Source organism: Balaenoptera ricei, chromosome 20 (assembly GCF_028023285.1).
Source record: "Balaenoptera ricei isolate mBalRic1 chromosome 20, mBalRic1.hap2, whole genome shotgun sequence".
NCBI lineage: Eukaryota > Metazoa > Chordata > Mammalia > Artiodactyla > Balaenopteridae > Balaenoptera > Balaenoptera ricei.
The window spans coordinates 34,893,154-34,907,148 of NC_082658.1; the positions used below are offsets into that span (position 1 = coordinate 34,893,154).

The 13,995-nt window shown below is 35.9% G+C and overlaps 1 protein-coding gene across 3 annotated transcripts in view; it reads left to right on the plus strand.

Annotated features, from left to right (window-relative positions):
* The window catches only part of STXBP4 (syntaxin binding protein 4), a 192,708-nt gene that overhangs the window by 22,890 nt on the left and 155,823 nt on the right, over positions 1 to 13,995 (plus strand). For all 3 annotated transcript variants that reach the window (XM_059908303.1, XM_059908301.1, XM_059908302.1), the window contains one exon: positions 425 to 557. In XM_059908303.1, coding sequence (XP_059764286.1) covers positions 425 to 557 — 133 coding nt within the window. The remainder of the gene's footprint in view (positions 1 to 424; positions 558 to 13,995) is intronic.

Genomic DNA, 13,995 nt, shown 5'->3' on the forward strand with positions numbered 1-13,995 from the left:
AGTGGCCCCCCGCTTGCCACAACTAGAGAAAGCCCTCGCACAGAAACGAAGACCCAACACAGCCATAAATAAAATAAATGAATAAAAAAAAAAAAAAAAACTAAGTCTCTTCATTCACCTTTAATAAATCTTTAAAGTTGTTTAAATAATATTTTTAAAGTATTTTTCTTCTACTCCAAAGAAATAAGCATTATTGCAGTAATTTCTTCTACTGTTTGGCTGTTTTATAGAAAAATTAAAATTAGAGCTAAGAAAATTCATTTGATTGCTTTTGTATGATCATACTTTTTAAAATGTCATTGATAGTGTGTACTTTGTATTCTGAGTTGTCTAGTTCTAAGAATTTGATTTAACAAACAGTTTAAAGAAAAAGTAGGTACCCATCTCTAGGCTAACCTGTGCATGCTACTTTACTTTATCTTAGGGATCCTGCCTTTCAGATGATTACAGTTACCAAGGAGACAGGCCTTGGTCTGAAGATCCTAGGAGGAATTAACCGGAATGAAGGTCCCTTGGTATATATTCAGGAAATCATTCCTGGAGGAGACTGTTATAAGGTAAAAATGAAAATAAAAATAACCCTTCACCTAAAAGACAAAACCACTAGTGATGAGGTGTGTTTTCCTATATCATCAGTAAATTTTTATTTTTATTTTTGTGATGGTGTATACATCTAGGAAGTAGAAAGAATTAACATTTTGACTAATAAGGCAGAGAAACATTTAAGCATGCATTAAGCTAAGGAAGAATAATCTCAAATTTTACTTTTTTTTTTTTTAACTTTTTATTTTATATTGGAGTATAACCGATTAACAATGTTGTGATAGTTTCAGGTTCACAGCAAAGCAACTTAGCCCTACAAGTACATGTATCCATTCTCCCCCAGACTCCCCTCCCATCCAGGCTGCCACATAACATTGAGCAGAGTTCTCTGTGCTTTAAATATAGCAGTGTGTACATGTCAATCCCAAACCCCTTAACTATAACTTCCCTCCACCCTTCTCCCCTGTAACCATAAGTTCATTCTCTAAGTCTATGAGTCTGTTTCTGTTTTGTAAATACGTTCATTTGTATCATTTCTTTTTAGATTCTGCAAATAAGCAATATCATAAGATATTTATCTTTCTCTTTCTGACTTACTTCACTCAGTATGACAATCTCTATGTCCATCCATGTTGCTGCAAATGACATTATTTCATTCTTTTTTATGGATGAGTAATATTCCATTGTATATATGTACCACATCTTCTTTATCCATTCCTCTGTCGATGGACATTTAGGTTGCTTCCATGTCTTGGCTATTGTAAACAGTACTGCAATGAACATTGGGGTGCATGTATACTTTCTGACCATTTTTTTCTCCAGATATATGCCCAGGAGTGGGATTGCAGGGTCATATGTTAGCTCTATTTTTAGTTTTTTAAGGAACCTCCATAATGTTCTCTATAGTGGCTGTACCAGTTTATATTCCCACCAGCAGTGTAGGAGGGTTCCCTTCTCTCCACACCCTCTCCAGCATTTATTGTATGTGGATTTTTTATGATAGCCATTTTGACTGGTGTGAAGTGATATCTCACTGTAGTTTTGATTTGCATTTCTCTAATCATTAGTGATGTTGAACATTTTTTCATGTGCCTCTTGGCCATTTGTATGTCTTCCTTGGAAAAATGTCTGTTTAGGTCTTCTGCCCATTTTTTCTTTGGGTTGTTTGTTTTGATGATATTAAGCCACATGAGCTGTTTATAGATTTTGGAGGCTAATCCCTTGTCAGTCACATCATTTGCAAGTATTTTCTCCCAGTCTGTGGGTTGTCTTTTCGTTTTGTTTATGGTTTCCTTTGCTGTGCAAAAGCTTTTGAGTTTAATAGTTGCCATTTGTTTATTTTTGTTCTTATTTCCATTTCTCAGGGAGACAGATTGGAAAAAATATTGCTGCGATTTATGTCAGAGTGTTCTGCCTATGTTTTCCTCTAGGAGTTTTATAGTGTCCAGTCTCACATTTAGGTCTTTAATCCATTTTGAGCTTATTTTTGTGTATAGTGTTAAAAAATGATCTAATTTCATTTTTTTACCTGTGGCTGTCCAGTTTTCCCAACACCATTTGTTGAAGAGACTGTCTTTCCACCACTGTATAGTCTTGCCTCCTTTGTCATAGATTAATTGACCATAGGTGCATGGGTTTATTTCTGGGATTTCTATCCTGTTCCATTGATCTATAGTTCTATTTTTGTGCCAGTACCATACAGTTTTGATGACTATAGCTTTTTAGTATAGTCTGAAGTCAGGGAGTCTGATTCCTCCAGCTCCATTTTTCTTTCTCAAGACTGCTTTGGCTTTTCGGGGTCTTTTGTGTCTCCATACAAATTTTAACATTTTTTGTTCTAGTTCTGTGAAAAATGACATTGGTAATTTGATAAGAATTGCATTGAATCTGTAGATTGCCTTGGGAAGTATAGTCATTTTGACAATATTGATTCTTCCAATCCAAGAACATGGTATATCTTTCCATCTGTTCGTGTCATCTGTGATTTCTTTCATCAGCGTCTTATAGTTTTTGGAGTGCTGGTCTTTTGTCTCCTTAGGCAGGTTTATTCCTAGGTATTTTATTCTTTTTGATGCAGTGGTAAATGGGATTGTTTCTTGAATTTCTCTTTCTGATCTTTCATTATTAGTGTATAGAAATGCAACAGATTTCTGTGTATTAATTTTGTAGCCTGCAAATTTACCAAGTTCCTTGGTGAGCTGTAGTAGTTTTCTGGTAATGTCTTTAGAATTTTCTATGTATAGTATCATGTCATCTGCAAACAGTGACATTTTCACTTCTTATTTTCCAATTTGGATTCCTTTTATTTCTTTTTCTTCTCTGATTGCTGTAGCTAGGACTTCCAAAACTATGTTGAATAAAAGTGCTGAGGGTGGGCATCCTTGTCTTGTTCCTGATCTTAGAGGAGATGTTTTCAACTTTTCACCATTGAGTATGATGCTTGATGTGGGTTTGTCATATATGGCCTTTGTTATGTTGAGGTAGGTTCCCTCTATGCCCACTTTCTGGAAAGTTTTTATCATAAATCGGTGTTGAATTTTGTCAAAAGTTTTTTCCATCTATTGAGGTGATCGTATGGTTTTTATTCTTTACTTTGTTGGTGTGGTGTATGACACTGATTGATTTGCGGATATTGAAAAATCCTTGCATTCCTGGGATAAATCCCACTTGATCATTGTGTATGATCCTTTTAATGTATTGTTGGATTCAAATTGCTACTATTTTGTTGAGGATTTTTGCATCTATGTTCATCAGTGATATTGGCCTGTAATTTTCTCTTTTAATGGTATCTTTGTCTTGTTTTGGTATCAGGGTGATGGTGACCTCATAGAATGAATTCAGGAGTTTTCCTTCCTCTGCCATTTTTTGGAAGAGTTTCAGAAGGATAGATGTTAGCTCTTCTCTAAATGTTTGATAGACTTTGCTTGTGAAGCCATCAGATCCTGGACTTTTGTTTGTTGGGAGTTTTTTAATTACAGTTTCAATTTCAGTGCTTGTGATTGGTCTCTTCATATTTTCTAATTCTTCCTGGATCAGTCTTGGGAGACTGTACCTTTCTAAGAATTTGTCCATTCCTTCCAGGTTGTCCATTTTATTGGCATACTGTTACATATGGTAGTCTCTTGTGATCCTTTGTATTTCTGTGGTGTCAGTTATAACTTCTCCATTTTCATTTCTAATTTTGTTAATTTGAGTCCTCTCCCTTTTTTTCTTTATTTTGTTTATCTTTTCAAACAACCAGCTTTTAGTTTCATTGATCTTTGCTATTGTCTTCCTTGTTTATTTCTTTATTGCCGATCTGATCTTTATGATTCCTGCTCTGATCTTTATGATTTCTTTCCTTCTACTAACTTTCGGTTTTGTTTGTTTTTCTTTCTCTAGTTGCTTTAGGTATAAGGTTAGGTTGTTTATTTGAGATTTTTCTTGTTTCCTGAGGTAAGACTGTATTGCTGTAAACTTTCCTTTTAGAACTGCTTTTGCTGTATCCCATAGGTTTTGGATTGTTGTGCTTTCATTTCCATTTGTCTCTAGGTATTTTTTGATTTCCTCTTTGATTTCTTCAGTGATCCATTGGTTGTTTAGTAGCGTATTGTTTACCCTTCACATGTTTGTGTTTTTTATAGTTTTTTGTTCTTGTAGCTTATTTCTAATCTCATAGCACTGTGGGCAGAAAAGATTCTTGATATGATTTCAATTTTCTTAAATTTACAGAGGCTTGCTTTGTGGCCGAGGATGTGGTCAATCTTGGAGAATGTTCCGTGTGCACTTGAGAAGAATGTGTATTCTTCTGCTTTTGGGTAGAGTGCTCTATAAATATCAATTAAGTCCATCTGGTCTAACGTGTCATTTAAGGCCTGTGTTTCTTTATTGATTTTCTGTCTGGATGATCTGTCCATTGATGAAAGTGGGGTGTTAATGTCCCCCACTATTATTGTGTTACTGTCGATTACTCCCTTTATGGCTGTTAGTATTTGCCTTATATATTGAAGTGCTCCTATGTTGGGTGCATATATGTTTACAATTGCTGTAACTTCTTCTTGGATTGATCCCTTGATTGTTATGCAGTGTCCTTCTTTGTCTCTTATAACAGTGTTTATTTTTAAGTCTATTTTTTTGGATATGAGTAGTGCTATTCCAGCTTTCTTTTGATTTCCATTTGCATGGAATACCTTCTTCCATCCCCTCACTTTCAATCTCTATGTGTCCCTAGGTCTGAAGTGGGTCTCTTGTAGACAGCATATATACGGGTCTTGTTTTCATATCCATTCAGCCAGTCTATGTCTTTTGACTCATTTAATCCATTTACATTTAAGGTAATTGTTGATATGTGTGTTCCTATTGCCATTTTCTTAATTGTTCTGGGTTTGCTTTTGTAGGTCTTTTTTCTTTCCTTCCTCTTTTGTTCTCTTCTGATGATCATCTTTAGTGTTGTTTGGGTTGCTTTTTCTTTTTTTGTGTGTATCTATTGTAGTTTCTGGGTTTGCTGTTCCCATGAGGTTTTGATATAGTACTCTATATGTGTACAAGGTTGCTTAACGTTGCTAGTCTTTTTCCTGCCTAGAGGAATTCCTTTAGCATTTGTTGCAAAGCTGGTCTGGTGGTGCTGAATTCTCTTAGCTTTTGCTTGTCTGTAAAGCTTTTGATTTCTCCATCAAATCTGAATGAGAGCCTTGCTGGGTAGAGTGTTCTTGGTTGTAGGTTCTTCCCTTTCATCACTAAATATATCATGCCACTCCCTTCTGGCTTTCAGAGTTTCTGCTGAGAAATCAGCTGTTAACCTTATGGGATTTCCCTTATATGTTATTTGTCGTTTTTCCCTTGCTGCTTTTAATAAGTTTTCATCTTTAATTTTTTTCAATTTGATTACTATGTTTTTCGGCCTGTTTCTCCTTGGGTTTATCCTGCCTGGGACTCTCTGTGCTTCCTGGACTTGGGTGGCTATTTCCTTTCCCACGTTTGGGAAGTTTTCAACTATAATCTCTTCAAATATTTTCTCGGGTCCTTTCTCTCTCTCTTTTCCTTCTGGGACCCCCATAATCCAATGTTCGTGCGTTTAATGTTGTCCCAGAAGTATCTTAGGCTGTCTTCATTTCTTTTCTTTTTTTTTTCCATATTCTGTTCCATAGTAATGATTTCCACCATTCTGTCTTCCAGGTCACTTATCCATTTTTCTGCCTCAGTTATTCTGCTATTGATTCCTTCTAGTGTATTTTTCATTTCAGTTATTGTATTGTTCATCTCTGTTTGTTTGTTCTTTAATTCTTCTTGGTCTTTGTTAAACATTTCTTGCATCTTCTCGATCCTTGCCTCCATTCTTTTTCTGAAGTCCTGGATCATCTTCACTACCATTATTCTGAATTCTTTTTCTGGAAGGTTGCCTATCTCCACTTCATTTAGTTGTTTTTCTGGGGTTTTATCTTGTTCCTTCATCTGGGACATAATCCTCTGCCTTTTAATTTTGTTTATCTTTCTGTGATTGTGGTTTTTGTTCCACAGGCTGCAGGATTGTAGTTCTTCTTGCTTCTGCTGTCTGCCCTCTGGTGGATGAGGCTATCTAAGAGGCTTATGCAAGCTTCCTGATGGGAGGGACTGGTGGTGGGTAGAGCTGGCTGTTGCTCTGGTGGGCAGAGCTCAGTAAAACTTTAATCTACTTGTCAGCTGATGGGTGGGGCTGTGTCCCCTCCCTGTTGGTTGTTTGGCCTAAGGCAACCGAGCACTGGAGCCTACAGGCTCTATTTTGGGGCTAATGGCAGACTCCGGGAGGGCTCACGCCAATGAGTACTTCCCAAAACTTCTGCTGCCAGTGTCTTTGTCCCCGTGGTGAGCCACCGCCGCCCCCCCCTGCCTCTGCAGGAGACCCTCCAACACTAGCAGGTAGGTCTGGTTCAGTCTCCTGTGGTGTCACTGCTCCTTCCCCCTGGGTCCTGGTGCACACAAGACTTTGTGTGTGCACTCCAAGAGTAGAGTCCCTGTTTCCCCCAGTCCTAAGTTCTGCAATCAAATCCTACTGGTCTTCAAAGTCTGATTCTCTGGGAATTCCTCCTCCCGTTGCCAGACCCCCAGGGTGGGAAGCCTGATGTGGGGCTCAGAGCCTTCACTCCAGTGCATGGACTTCTGTGGTATAAGTGTTCTCCAGTTTGTGAGTCACCCACCCAGCAGTTATGGGATTTGATTTTATTGTGATTGCACCCCTCCTATCATCTCACTGTGGCTTCTCCTTTGTCTTTGCATGTGGGGTATCTTTTTTGGTGAGTTCCAGTGTCTTCCTGTCAATGATTGTTCAGTAGTTAGTTGTGATTCCAGTGCTCTCACAAGAGAGAGTGAACACACGTCCTCCTACTCCACCATCTTGAAGCAATCTCAGTAAATTTTTAATATTAACTGAATATTCACTGTGACCATTTCTTAGTGGAAGATACAAAGGAATTAGAAGATAGACCTTTACACTCGTGGAGCTTTAACCTAACAAATGAATAGGAAATAAATATGAAATAAATATGAAAGCAGATTTCAAGCTGTAAGTAAATGTTATATATTTTTAATTATATGCTGTTCAAATTTTATTTTAAATCTGGCTGAGAGAGGTTATATTTGAAGACATGTTATCTATCCACTGCTCCGAGTTAGGGTTAAGTTAGATCAGTTAAAGTACTTCATTTAGCCTCTCCTAAATGCAAAACAAAACAAAACAAACAGAGCAAATAAAATCCACTCATTTCTGAATTTGCAGTAATTCTTGTTGAATTTGTTAATTATGTCAGTCACTAGTTGCCCATATGAGAAATTAGATTTAGAATTAAGACTAGAAAATATCTTTTTTAGGAGTTAGAAAACCTTACTCTCCTCTTCACTGTAAGAAATATGTAAAACATGATTTCCTTTTTGCTCTGGTTGCTAGGAAGCTCAGATCCATATTTGAAGCACTTAGTTAACAAATTGGTTACTATATTTTCATGCTCATTTCTCTTGAATTTTATTTGCTATTTCTGTTTTACTAATGTGATTCTACATGTCTTTTGTTGAAAATTGCCTCCCTTTTTGGAGAGATGTAGGATATAAAGAATTTAATAAAACATTCTATTAATATCAAGCTATATAACATGAGAAGGGATCCTCTTATAAAGTCTGTTTATATTGTCGTTGTCTTTATTCTAGTTGTTTTGGTTGAATAAATAGTCCTACCCTTACCCCCAACCCCGATTCCTACACCAAACACTGTTTAGCAAGCAGTTTGTTTATTCAATTGGATTTTTTTCCTTGTTAGAAAAAAAAATCAGTTTAACCAATAACTTCCAAACAATAGATTTAAATTGTTTCAATCTTGCTGAGATAATAAGGTTTCTTCCAAATACACTTACCAAGTGGTAAGTATTATACAATAAGTATAGTGTATTATAATGATATAATTTTTGGCTATTGAATTTAATTTATTAACTAAATAAGAGCATACTTAAATGCTTAACTTAAACAAATTCAAACAAACAAAAAACAAAATTTTTCTTGTAAGAATTGAGATGTACTACTTTAGTTTTAAAGCTGAGATATGTCTCTCTGTGTGTGTGTGTGTATTCAGTATAGCTAAGGTATTTCTTAGACTATACTTGAAGTAATGCAATAGATCATGGTACCTAAAAGTGAAAAGAGTTTACTTTTAAGACAAACATCAATTTGTGCTTTTCTTACCCCATGAAAAATATTTGTAGTTAAAGTAATAAATTGATAGCAGTGGTGCTGAGTGACTCATCTCCTGTCAGTGATTACAGACTAAGAAATTATACCTATAATGTATATTTTCTCTTGTTGATTTTCTGAGAATTTCATTGTTTGAAAGTATATTAGAAAGCAAAACCATGTAATAAAGTATATTTTATATTTACCACTAGAGAGCAGCACAGAGTTATTAATGTTTTTTGACAGTATTTGGTCATGTCCAAGAGAAGAAAACAGCCAAAATATAGAAAGGTGTAGGCAGAGAAGAATAAGTAGGTTTGTAGTGCTTACATTTACTTATGTGTTCTTCCTCAAGTTAGAGAGTTATGTACATATTTACTCTGCAAATACAAATTAATGCAATTTTACTTTAAAAAAATTTTGTGAATACTAATAATAGAATTTAATGTATTTTAAATACTGTGTTAGGTTTGTTAATAAACTTCTAATCTGTACAAAATTTATGCAGGTGTTTTCATGGACTAGGTAACACAGGCTCATAGGGTATCCTTATTAAGTTGCTGAACTGAACAACTGTTAATATTTTTTAAATGCATATGAGTGCTTTCACTTGCTGTAATTTTATTTTAACATTATATTGTTTCAGAACTAATAACCTAGGCAATCTCAAGTTTATAGATGGATTATATTTCATGTATATTCCCAAACTTTATAGATAGGGAATTATTGGAACACAGGAGTTATCTTTAATTAACCATGGTTAGCTCCTCCCCTTTATCCCAATACACACACAAAAGTATTTTTCCTCCTGGAAGATATGAAATACAATACTGGTTCAGTAACCAAAATGGTCCTGTCTCTTTGAAAAACGTATTCTGAGTTCAAACTTGGAACATCTTGACACGTTTTGCTAGTTCAAGTAGGAAAGAAGATTCTCCCAGCTCTAAGAGCTAGAGGTAGCCTATAGGTTGGGAACAAATATACTAGGTACTGAGTTAAGGGAAATATGAAATATGGGAACTCCAAGGCCCTTTTCACCCCACCAGCCAATCTGATATCAGTTTGGAGTCTCAGTGTTAAATCTTAGATCTTTTTTTGGATGGGACACTCCTTTGACCTTCATACCCACATATCCAATTGCCTGATCAACATTTCCACTTGGATCTCTTAAAGGCATCTCAAATGCAACATGTCTGAGGCAGGACTCATGATAGTCACATCACACCTTCATCTACCCATTTCTTCCCAAACAGACCTCTTTCCAGTGTTCCCAATCTCTGTGAATGACACCTTCCAATAGCACGAAGTCAGAAAACCTAACAGCATCCTAACTACTTCCTCTCCCTTAACACCCATATCCAATTCCTTAGTACATACTGTTGACTGTTCTACTCTCTTAATAGCTCTTGAACCCATCAGTCTTCTTGATCTCCACTGCCATCACCATTGCTTAAACTATCATCAGTTTTTATCAGACCTCACAATAGCTTTGTCTGCTCTTATGCACCATTCCTATTTCCCTCCCAGCTATCCTACTAATACTTACTTGCCTACAAGGCTCTGTATTACGTGACTTCTGCCCTCTACTTCTCTGACTCTCCATCCCCACCTATGCTTTCAGAGTAGCATTCTTTCAGTCCCTGGAAGGGACCTGGTTCTTTCTCATCTTATATGCTGCTCCCTCTGACTGAGAACAGCTCCCCCCATTACTTTCAAATATCAATTCAAAGACCACTTACAGAGAGAGGTATTCCTTGTGCTTCCCCCATCCCAAGTCTAGGCCAGGTTGTTTTCCTGTCTGTGCACCTTTCCTTCATATCACCTGTCTGTGCCTGTTTCTTTCCTTCTCAGTTTGTGATCATACATCAGTATCTGTGATTGTTTTACCAACTCTGCCTGAACCACAAGTCTCAGATTATTTCCTAAGTGCAAGGATTGCATGTATAATTGGCAGCATTTTTTCACTGGAACTGGGACCAAGGATTTTTGGCTAGTTAGGACAAAGGCCTCTGGATGGCAGGGGGTAAAGAAACCAATCCATTGGTGGGAGCTAAAGCAGTAGCAGCCAAGAGGGTTCACTTTAAGATGTCACTCACTTTTCTCCTTTGCCATTATTATTTGTGTTAGAGCCACCTTAATTTCCTCAAAGTGTTTCCTGGGCCTTATTCATTTATTGTGGACCTATTGTATACCTGGCACTATGCTCAGAGATATAACCATGAAAAGGCCATAGTTCTGGTCAACTGAAAGAATCAATGCTGCTAATTTGGGAGTTACTGAATTAATATACTCCAATGGAAAAAAAAAAAAGATATGTAAACAAATAAGGACAGTACAGAGTAAGTGCAATAATATAGATAAGTAAAAGTGCTTTTGGAGCAAAGAGAAGGGGACAATTAAGTAAATCTAGGGAGATGGAGAAAACCTACAGCAGAAATAATGTTTGAATTTGGTTGTGAAGTTTAAATGAGAGTTCATCAGAGAAGTGGCAAGGTGTGTTGTGGCATTCTAGATAGGAATTAATATGTGTAAGTGCATTAAAGTTTGAAAGACTGTGGCTGGTTTGAAGAACATTTTCTGAGAATAGAATGAAGAATTTATATGCTGAGGAGGGAAGGTAGATGATGAGGCTAGAAAAAGTAGGTTGCAGCTGGTTTGTTGTGCTAGGTTTGGGAAGTTCAGGAGTTTCAACTTTTCCCACCAGTGGGCAGTCATAAAGGGTTCTTAATTTGAGGAGTGGGAGGATTAAATTTGCTATTACTGTAAAAATTGCCTGCAACAGATATGGGATTCTGATTCAACTCACTTCAATTTAACACCTACAATGTGCTATGATTTTATATACATTATTTATCACCGCAACCTTGTGCAATAGGTACTTATCCCCACCTCACAGCTAAAAAAATGAGTCTCATGGAGATTAAACAAATTGCCTAAATTTACGTTAATAACTGGTATTAAAAAAGTGATACCTCCATTGACTTTCATCCTTTATGAAAGTATGGGAAAGGAATCCAAAGGCTTGTAGGAGCATTCCTTAATATTTAGGAATAATGAGTTAGAATCAAGCTGTATACATGGTTATGGTAACACATTATTTAGAAAACTGTAATGGTCATTATAATCTGAAATGGACAGTGTTGGCAGCTTTTAATGGAAGTATTCAAGTGTTCAAGAATACATTATTATTTCAACATCTTTATAAATGTCAATGTGAAAGAATTCAGACTGAAGTTAGGTGTGTGAAAGTGCTTGGCACCTTGCCTGTCGTGTTGTGTAGTTGCTCAGTAAGTGCTGAATCAGAATCTAGACAGTGTGGAAGAGGCCTCTCTGAAGTTACTGTCTTCACAGACACATTAATCCAGCTGGGGCAGAATTCACTGGCTTTGAATGCCAGACTTTTACAGAAATAGCTTTGTTTTAGTTTGCAGGTTCTGACTTTTAAACAGGTTCAGAAATTCACATGATCAGCTAAGATCTTATTCTAGGAGGCAAAGAAGAAAAAAAAAAAACTGCTGTGAGTACGTTTTAGAAACGAAAATATATATAAACACCAGAAACCACAGTCAGAGACTTTCTTCTTCTTCTCTTCTCTGACTCTTGTCTTCCTGGAAAATGCTACTTCAGTACATGGGTGTACTTTAATATGTGTTAAATTGCCTTACTGAGAACTTTTTCCTCTGTATGGCTAATACTGTGCGGCCCAAGAGGCGAATGTGGGAGGCTTCTGTTTTCTGAAGGCTTTTTCTCCGTAATGCTGTCAACCAACTGTGGTTTCTATAAGATACATGGATAGAGGAGCTGTCTCCGACAATTTAGAATTTAGTTCCGTGTTCCCTGTAGATGAGATTGTGCACCTTCCCTATCCCCTTCCTTCGCTTTCTCTCATTGTTTATGAACATCTAGCTAGCAGGTTGTGGAGCTCAAATTTGAATTCAAATCTATCTGGTTGCCACACCTCGTGCTCTTTTTTCCTCATCAGTCCACTGCCTCTGAAGACTGCTGCCCAACTAGAAGAGGTGCCATCTGGCTTATAGTCCTCACTATAGAATTTTCCCTTTTCAAGGAAGTTCAATAAAAGGCAGTTTAATACCAAGAATATTTAGATTAAAACAAAATAACCTAATATTTACTGTCCACCACCCCAATTCTAAAAGAACCTTTTTTCCCTTGTCAGTGTCCTTTAAATGCTTTGCTCCAATGAAGCAGGGCTTTCTTCATTTTTCCCTTTCTTTCCTCAAATTATTTCCAGGCTTTGGGACATAAATCAATAGTAGAATAGTCATTAAATTTCAGTTATAATCTACCTTATTAAGCTGATTCTAATGAGGAATTTTTTTGCAGATCCCAAATGGTCTAGAGCTGGATTTAACAATGACATTTATTTAATTTTATTTATTTATTTATTTTAAAATTAGATTTTAAGAACCTCTATCTGGCCCTTACTTCCAATGCCAGTTTTGGAATATAGAACCAAAATAAAATTCATCTGGTTAGGAACATTGTTGAGGCAAATGTCATGAGCTTTCTTTTTATTTTGATGGGCTGGAAAATTTCTTTTCTTTTTAATAATATAATATTTTATGCATACAAAAGGATATCGGAACATATATCTAACTTATGAAGAATAATAATGAAACAAACGCCTATGAATCCACTTAGAGTTCACCATTTGACTTATGAAGTAGAAAATTTTACTATTAAGGCTTCCTATATGTTTTCCCCCCACCCCATTGCATTCCCCACCCTCCCTCCCAGAAATAAGCACTCTCCAGAATTTTGTTCTTCCTTAACTTTTATTAGCCTTATCGTTTTGCATGTGGCAAAAAGGTTGTTTTTGTTTGTTACCATTTCACTTTAACCTGAGGGAATGACTTATCCTCAAACTAATATTTAGCATATTAAATTGCAAGCTCTTGTACCTAAGTTTCTAAGTATAGTCTGAGTATAATTGATTTAAATGCATATGTAACCAAAGTCTGTCATAAGACTTGGGCCCAGGTAATACAGAACTGTGTTTATAAAATCTTACAAAATCAGCTCTTTCATTTTACTGGACATGTAGGATCCATATGGTAGATACTTTCTCCATATTGCTTAGCCTTTTCCAGCATTACTATTGTGTTTTATTCCCCATACATCTATCAAATGGAAGGAGAAAAAAAAAATCACCTGTGAACATAGCAATTGTGTGTTCTCTGACTTTGCTAATTATGTTTAATCACATACCTATAAAATCCAAATTAGTTTTCAAATTTTATATATTTAAAAATCAAATTGCCTTTTTGGATTTTTTTATGTTTATATTTCAGAAGGGTCATAGGATCATTATGCATTTAGATTATAATATCTTTCATTACACAGTATTTGAAATAACATGTTCCCATAAAAATTCTTGATAAATATTTTATATTTATTTTGCTTTCCTGTATACTCAGTATTCAGTGTGAGAGATAATAGTAAAGGTCTTTTTTTAAAAAAGTATTGTTATTTAAAAGTAAAGTAACCGTAAATCACCATTATTATATATTATATACGTTTTTTACATATAATGCAGTTCAGACCAAAGATCAGTTATTCAGGGATATATCAATATTGTATCAGACTTTCAAACAGAGGGGTCTCATAACATGGACCTTTTTTATAACTCCAGTTGATTCTTTTCATCAAGGAAGTGTGGGAAATAATACTTAGGTAATGTTTACAGTATGAAAACAAAAACATTAAGTGCAGAAGCTATCCCAGGGATAGCTTGGGGTCAAAGACCTGCAGATACCTGAA